Source organism: Psammomys obesus, unplaced genomic scaffold (assembly GCF_907164565.1).
Source record: "Psammomys obesus unplaced genomic scaffold, mPsaObe1.curated_primary_1811, whole genome shotgun sequence".
Lineage (NCBI taxonomy): Eukaryota > Metazoa > Chordata > Mammalia > Rodentia > Muridae > Psammomys > Psammomys obesus.
In genome coordinates, this window is record NW_026587274.1 from 1 (window position 1) to 8,344 (window position 8,344).

The following is an 8,344-nucleotide window of genomic DNA, read 5'->3' on the forward strand; positions in this document are numbered from 1 at the left end:
GGCTTCTCCCAGCCCTACCTGCCTCTGCCAGAGGTGGCGCGCGACCCTGCGCAGGATGTTGAAGATGTGCTCACGCTGTACTTGGTTATAGCCCTGGCATCTGTGTCTTCGCTTTTCCTCCTGTCTGTGCTGCTGTTCGTGGGGGTGAGGCTGTGCAGGAGGGCCAGGGCGGCCTCTCTGGGTGTCTGCTCTGTTCCTGAGGGACACTTTCCTGGCCATCTGATGGACGTTGCACGTACAGGAACCCTGTCCCAGAGCTATCAGTATGAGGTGTGTCTGACTGGAGGTACTGGAACAAATGAGTTCAAATTCCTGAAGCCGGTCATCCCCAGTCTTCAATTCCAAGATGATGCTGGTTCTAACGTGCAGGGAAAGGAGAACTTTCGGGATAGCCTTGGATTTAATATTCAGTAGGAAAGTTTCCTTTAAACTCTTCATATTTTCTTTTTATTGAGAAAATTGCAAACGCTTTTTTCCTAATCTGTAATGGATTCTAGGTTTTACTAATGTTGCATGCATTTTCATTTCACGTTTTTCCCCCCCATAGTTGCTTTGAAAAATCTTTATTGAGATTACGGTGATGCAAAGAAACAATCTGCACTTTTTGTTTTGTTTATTTTGTTAAAATGTTATGTTAATTTTTTGCTGTTGTTATGCAAGACACAACAATGGAAATGCTGACTGAAGTATTTAGAGGGAATGCCTTGAGCTGGTGATTCCTGTAATACTTACTGGGTGGAGGCCACAAGCAGGCAGCCCTGGGTGGATCTACAGCAAAAGACACGGAGGGAAGGTAGAAGGGAACCAAAAAACGGGGCAAATGTCACCATATATGGTAGTTATTTGAATGTGCTGTGAAAACTGTGCACCAGATTTTGCTGCATCTAGGAAAAAGTTATGGTGGATCATTTGTAGTATTCTCTGTTGGATTATCTCAACAGAAAAGGTTTTTTTTTTTTTTAATGCTGTCCCTCGGTATCCAGCAGCTGTAGTATTGGTAGTAGTAGTGTTTCCAAGAATTAATTTCTGCTCATGTTGCTGCATTAAACACTGATTTTGAAGTAATTTCTCCTTTTCTCTTTTCTAGCGATGCCTTCTAATTCTCAAAATATTTTAGGTCCTGATACTGCTGTGTCTTGTCTTTAAATACACTGTGCTTTCTTGGTTAAAATTTGGGGTACTCTGTATCATTTGTTGCTAAAGCAATAGTTCATAATCTTGTCCTAAGTAAAACAGTCTTCTACCAGAAAAGAATGGGATAAAAACTTTCTAGTAATCGAATTAAATATCTTTAATTTTTATTTATTTTTTTTTATTTGAAGACAGGGTTTGTGTAGCTTTGGCTGTCCTTGAACCAGCTCTGTAGACCAGGCTGGTCTGAACTCATAGGGATCCACCTGTCTCTGTCTCCCGAGTACTGAGATTAAAGGCGTCCACCTACACTGCCCAGTAAATTTAATATTTTAAAATAATTTATTTTTATTTTATGTGCATTGGTATTTTGCCTGCATATATCTCTGTAGGAGGGTGTCAGATTCCCTGGAGCTGGTGTTACAGACAGATATGAGCTGCCACGTGGTGCTGGTTATTGAACACAGAAGAGCAGCCAGTGCTCCTAACTGCTGAGCCATCTCTCCAGACCCTGAAATAGAGACTTTAAACTATTAAAAATGACTTAGATTTACTTTTCCTAATCATTAATAAAAGTAAATACAAGCCAGGTGTGGAAGAATCAATGTGAAATTCCAGCTGTCAGCTGTCAGCTGGGGAAGAATAGTCAATTCCAGATCGGCTTGGGCTACGCAGTAAGTTTTCCTTAATAAAGAAGGAAACAGAACCTGATGTGCTGACATACTTCCATAGTTTAAGCACTTGGAAGACTGGAGTGTGAAGCCAGCCTGAGCTCTGTGGGACATGTTCTGAAAACTTAAAAAGCAGCAGAGTGGCGATTTAGGGTTGTGGTCCCTCCACCTGAGTCCCTGAGGCAGGAGGACTGCCATTAAGTTGCAGGACAACCATGCTGTGCAGTGATTCAAGACCAGCCTATATTACAGGCTGAGGCCTCTTTTCAAAAGGATCCACTAGATCGTAAAAATAAGACTAAAAGGCATAAATATCATGTCTAGTTGTGTAGGCCTGGCAGGTAGGTTCAAGACCTTGGCTTCATGCTCAACTTCCAGCAAAATGACTATGGGAATCTATGCACACTGAGAACTTTGGATGCCCAAAGTTCAATTTTCAGCATGCACAAAAAGCACAAGTAATATTATAAAGTATTAACAATCCATCATTGTCTTTCTCAGGTAGCCACAAAGAATAGATCTGTATTTATGGCTGATAAGTGCCTGATTATTTTACAAATTACAAGATACCCAGTCTAAAGAAGGGCAGTTTAGTGGAGGAGTATAAATGGAGATGTTGATAGCAACAATGCAGTATGAATATGGGGCTAGGGTACAGATACATTTGTCTAAATCCTCTCAAAATTAAGTGTTGGTTATGTTGCCCTCTGCTTTCACTGGAAGCAATTAGCTATAAAGATACTGTCAGCTCAAATTCAATGTTGAAATGAACAAATAATCACAAAGTATATATTTTTCTAGAACCATTTAGAATCTTGGGAGATTCCAACTTTCGTGTCAGTGATTTATAGACCGGAGATCAAACCCTAACAAACTGAGGCTTTTACATGTGACCTTCCCATTAATTGACACGGACAGTAAACTGGAAATACATCAGCCCTGTGTGAGCTTTCAGCCCTGAACTTACTTTCTAGCCTTGAATTTAATTAGCTATCACTAACAGGCAGTAATCTTAGGTCCTGATAAAAAACAAATGTGGGTTTATATAAAATAAATTATTCCCTAAATATAGGTTACCTACTCTATTGTTTTGCATTTTTAATATTCTTGACTTAACAGTTGAATACCCGACAAATATTAAGCCATGAATAAGAGCCAGCAAGAAACAAACTAACTTGGAAGAATGTGAAATCACCATCATTACCAGGCAATCCACAATATACTAATACTAGATTGGCTTAGTTATTAAGAATAAGAATTCCATTCCCACTACCCATGCCTGGTAGCTCAACTGTAACTCTAGCTCAAGGGAAGCTGATGCCCTCTTCTGACCTCTGCTAGCACCCGTACTCACACATGTACGTATCCCCATGCAGACACATCAACATTAATATGACATATTAAATAAGGACAAAATTAAGCTTCCATGATGAAAAACACATTAATAAAAAAATCAAAAAACTCAAAACATTTTTTTGATTCTTTATGATTTTCACATCATGCACCCCAACCTCACTCATCTCCTTATCTCTTCATATCTGCCCTCTGCCCATGCAACTCCCCAAAAGAAAATAGTAAAAAATAAATAATAAAAAATATTATCATAGAAACTGTAGTGTGTCACATAGTATACCATTTTATCCACACATCTTTTCTTGCAATGCTTATCTTTTCTTGCAGTGAGTCACTGGTCTAGTTCAAGGCCTCTGGCTTCTGCTAAACTATCAATGCTGGACCCTCACCAGAACTCCTCTCAGTTATCCTGTTGTTCCCCAGTGTCATGGAGATCCTGCAGCTTTTGTTTCTCAAGACAGGGTTTCTCCTTATAGCTCTGGCTCTTCTTGAACTCACTCTGTAGACCAAGCTGGCCTTGAACTCAGAGATCTGCCTGCCTCTGCCTCCTAAATTCTGAGTTTAAAGGCATATGCCATCACTTTCCAGAAAAAGAGATGAGAAAAATTTAACCAGAACAATATTTGAAAAAATTAAGACTGAGAAACTTCTAGAATTGATGAAAACATCATCAAACAAATCCAAGAGACTGCTATAAATCCAGAAGTATACATTACAGAGATGTACATGTCTATAAATGTCCTAATGACATTTTAGAAAATCAAAGACAAAGAGAACTGTTAATTTAAAAAAATCACAGGAAAGAGAATCTTAAATTCAACACATGACAATCTGATTTGTGTTTCTCAGTAGAAGCAATGGAAAATAAGGGAGCTTCAGTGTGCTGAAGAAGTTAGAAACAAAAATTCTCATCTCTCCTTTTGAATGTATGTTGAACGTTTTTACTCTGTTTTTAAGTGTCTTCCTTGTATTTTCATCATATTTACGTTCTGGGTTACATAATGTATAGAAGATAGAAAGAAGCCCTTCTATCCAGCTTTTGTGTAGAGTCATCAAAGAAAAGAATTAAACAAACTTGCTAGCATTTTAGTTTTAAATAAATAAAGATCACACGGGAAGGTGGTAAAAATATTTTTTCTCTTTATTGACCCCTGCCTTGCCACAGATGTGGGTCTAGGAGTTTGACTTGTCTCTGTTTCTAGACGGCATTTGTTCTCTCCTGATAAAGTCTCACTATGTGGCCCAGGCTGGGTTCAAACTGGTGATTCTTACACCTCAGCCTCTGTAGTTCTGCGATTATGAGTGTGTATCATCATACCTGGTTCCACATCCAATTCTACTCTAGAATGGTCAACCTATGGTCATAAGTGCTTTCTGGAGATGGCAGCCACTCATGTCTGTGTATTCTCTCTTCTCTTCCTTGTCCTCTTGCTCACTTTCTTCCCCTCCTCCAACAGGATCCTCCAGTAATGAGTACAAGTATAAAGAAAAGGCCCTTGTAGGTGCAAGAGAAGTGCCCTACCACTGAGCTACATCACCCCAAAATCACAAAATCAATCATTTATTATCTTTCTGGAAGGATCTCAAACACTTTGTTTCAACAAATCCTAACATTTGTCACTGAAAGTCCACATATTTTCCTGGTTTCATTTATATAGTGGAGTATCAGAGGTATAACTATAGAAATGTTCTATGGACACCTTAAACTCTTACACACCTTAGGTGGGTTTTAAGTTAACATTTCCTCTTCCCCAAAACTAAATTCCCCCTTCAGCTCCCTCTTTTTCTTCTTTTTCTGTGTTTACAGCATTGGTTAATAGCACTGATAACCATTTAATTCTTAAACTTGTAAACAAAGTAGTTTTTCATTATTCTAACACTTCCTGGATCTATCTCTTCATCCCATAGTTTGGGTGAAAATCCATTACTACATTTATGCTTGAGGCTAGTATCATCTCCTACTGTAACCAGCTATCAGTGTCCAGTTTTTATATTATTCCTTTCTAATTTATTCTCAAGTCTGAAACACATTTATTTTTTAATTATATAATTATATATTATATAATATATAATTATATAATTATATGACTTTTCTTTTCAGAACACTGTCTTGCATTTCCTCGGGCATGCCTTAAAAATGATTTGCTTGATTTTCCAGTTTCAGCTTTGATTATTTTACTCTTGCTCTCTGTTATTACCATGATCTTATTTCAGTTCTTTGAAACACACCTCTCATTTTAGATTTGAGCCATCATGTTTTCCCTTTCCCTGAGACCGGGATTCACATGGACTCTCTACCACTGAACTATGCCTCCAGCTCTCCCATAATTTCTGTTTGGATTACTTCCACATATTTTACATGTATCAGTTTAGAATATATTTTCTCCAGGAAGGCCTTTTCTCCACTCCCAAATTTTCATTTGTTGAGCTATGATCTCCTATTAGCATGAGCCTTCCTCGATAAGGTAGCCATTATGTTTCATGTTAAGTGTTCTCTTTCTTTATCCTCTTTTCATAAAAGAAACAGCTTTTGCTCCTGCTTCTGCTTGGTTATCACTCAATCCCAAATGCTTATCACAATTACTAGCTCAAGTATGTGCTTAATAGAGATTTACTGAGCAATTCAGAGAATAGACAAATATGATGTTTAGAACCATTCTGTTGGGAGCTCTGGATGTGTAAAGTAGTGAAGTCCAACTTCACAGTTTTATGTTGTCAGAATCTGGACACATCATATTTTTATTTCTTAGTAAGTATTTATTTTTCTACTGCAGCCAGGTAAGTCTCCTATATGTATTCCTAAAGAAATGGTAACAAATGTTACCAAATACCTAGGACAAAATGTCCAACTTCTCCCAAATAACTATTTGCACATACCAGATTCAACTTCAAGTGCGTAAACACACCCTTCCAGCTTTTTCTGAGAACATTTGGTGATATCTAGAAGAGCTACCTAGGTTGCCACTTTCAATGTCTCTAAGAATCTCTTGTTCATTTTTGTAAAAAAATCAATGACATGGGAGTCCTTCAGCTTTACAGTTTGTCTTCATAAACGGTTTGAAACAGGATTCTATTTTAAACCATTTCACCACCACAGCTAGTAAGTTATTGTGTTAATTACAAAAAACCACAACTCAGAAATGGAAATGGGGATGAAGAAGAAAATACAATTTAGGTTAATTTAAAAATAACATTTGATAAATTAGTATTTTGTCTCAAACTTGCTTGACTTTGCTGAACCCTGTGTAGTCGCATGGTGGCGCTGCAGGATAAGATGGGAGAATGTTTCTTAGCGGCTCAGGGGTTTCCCTTAAGCAGCGGCAAAGAAAGCACTGAATAAAACAGCACGCCAGGGTTCGGAAAAGGTAGAGCATCCACAAGAACCTCCAGAAAGGAGCGCAGGTCTATAAATTCGCGAGGTCCAGATGAGCGGAACCACTCTCTGAGCTGCTGGAGACTGAGTGGACACAGTAGGGCAGAAAGCATTTTATCTAAGGAATGATGGAGCCCGGATTGGGGATTGCTCAGCATATAAGGCAAGTGCTGCTTTTCTTTGTTTTCCTGGAAGGATCCTTAGTTTTTTCCGAGACCTGGAGGTACTCTGTGGCAGAAGAAATGGAGACTGGCTTCACTATAGCCAATATAATTAAAGACATGGGCGTGGGTGATCTGGCTGCACGGAGGGCCAGAGTTATATTTGATGTGCATCAGCCTTATTTGCGGTTAGAACTTGAGACAGGCAACTTGCTCTTGAATGAAAAACTGGACAGGGAGGCACTTTGTGCTAGCAGTGAACCCTGTATATTGCATTTCCAGGTGTTATTGGAAAATCCTTTGCAGTTTTTTCAGGCTGAGCTTTTGGTTGAAGACATAAATGATCATACTCCCACGTTTCTAGAAAAACTCTTAATTCTAAATATCTCAGAAGGTGCTACTCCAGGAACATCATTCCAAATGGATACTGCTCAGGACTTGGATATAGGGGTGAATGGTATACAAAACTATACAATAAGCCCCAACCCCTATTTCTACATTAAGTTAAAAGACAGTGGTAAAGGAATAAAATACCCAGAGTTGATACTGGATAGATCTCTGGACAGAGAAAAGGAGCCTTCGTTTAGTTTAATACTAACAGCCACAGATGGAGGCTCCCTGCCTAGGTCAGGGACTGCACTGATTGAAATTGTGGTTCTGGATGTCAATGACAATGCCCCTGAGTTTGAAAGAACCCTGTATGAGGTTCAAGTACCAGAGACCAGTTCTGTGGACTCACTGGTAATCAAGGTGTCTGCTACAGATTTGGATTCGGGGATAAACGGAGAAATATCTTATTCATTTTCTCATATCTCTAGAGATGTACGGAAAACATTTGAAATCCATCCAATTTCTGGTGAAGTCCATTTGAAAGCACTCCTAGATTTTGAGATAATTCAGTCTTACACAATAAATGTTCAGGCCGCTGATGGTGGTGGTCTCTCTGGAAAATCAACCATTATTATTCAGGTTACAGACGTGAATGACAACCCACCGGAAATAGTCATCACTTCTCTTATGAGTCCCATCCCAGAGAACTCTTTGTCAGAGATAGTGGTCACTGTTTTCAGTTTACGAGACCAAGATTCTGGAGAGAACGGGAGAATGATGTGCTCCATTCAAGACAAACTCCCTTTTCTCTTGAAACCTACTTTCAAAAATTTTTACACTCTAGTAACCGAGCGCCCCCTGGACAGAGAGAGCAGAGCCGAGTACAACATCACCATCTCCGTCTCCGACATGGGCACACCCAGGCTCACAACCCAGCACGCCATAACAGTGCAGGTGTCCGACGTCAACGACAACGCCCCCGCCTTCACCCAATCCTCCTACACCCTGTCTGTCCGCGAGAACAACAGCCCCGCCCTGCACATAGGCACCATCAGAGCCACAGACTCAGACTCTGGCTCCAACGCCCACATCACCTACTCGCTGCTGCCACCACAGGACCCGCAGCTGGACCTCGACTCTCTCATTTCCATCAATGCAGATAATGGGCAGCTGTTCGCGCTCAGGACGCTGGACTATGAGGCTCTGCAGAACTTCGAGTTCCTCGTTGCTGCCACAGACCAAGGCACCCCTGCACTCAGTAGCCAGGCGCTGGTGCGTGTGCTGGTGCTGGACGACAATGACAATGCGCCCTTCGTGCTCTACCC

At 40.1% G+C, this 8,344-nt stretch overlaps 2 protein-coding genes across 2 annotated transcripts; both read left to right on the plus strand.

Annotated features, from left to right (window-relative positions):
• Positions 1 to 121: 121 nt before the first annotated feature.
• On the plus strand, positions 122 to 1,120 carry LOC129673821 (protocadherin beta-14-like; the record flags this gene model as incomplete). Its single annotated transcript, XM_055603643.1, is given in 1 exon segment — positions 122 to 1,120. A coding segment is annotated over 1 exon segment (293 nt), but the record flags the coding sequence as incomplete, so codon positions are not given.
• Positions 1,121 to 6,548: 5,428 nt separating this feature from the next.
• On the plus strand, positions 6,549 to 8,339 carry LOC129673822 (protocadherin beta-18-like; the record flags this gene model as incomplete). Its single annotated transcript, XM_055603644.1, has 1 exon — positions 6,549 to 8,339. A coding segment is annotated over exon 1 (1,686 nt), but the record flags the coding sequence as incomplete, so codon positions are not given.
• Positions 8,340 to 8,344: the final 5 nt, after the last annotated feature.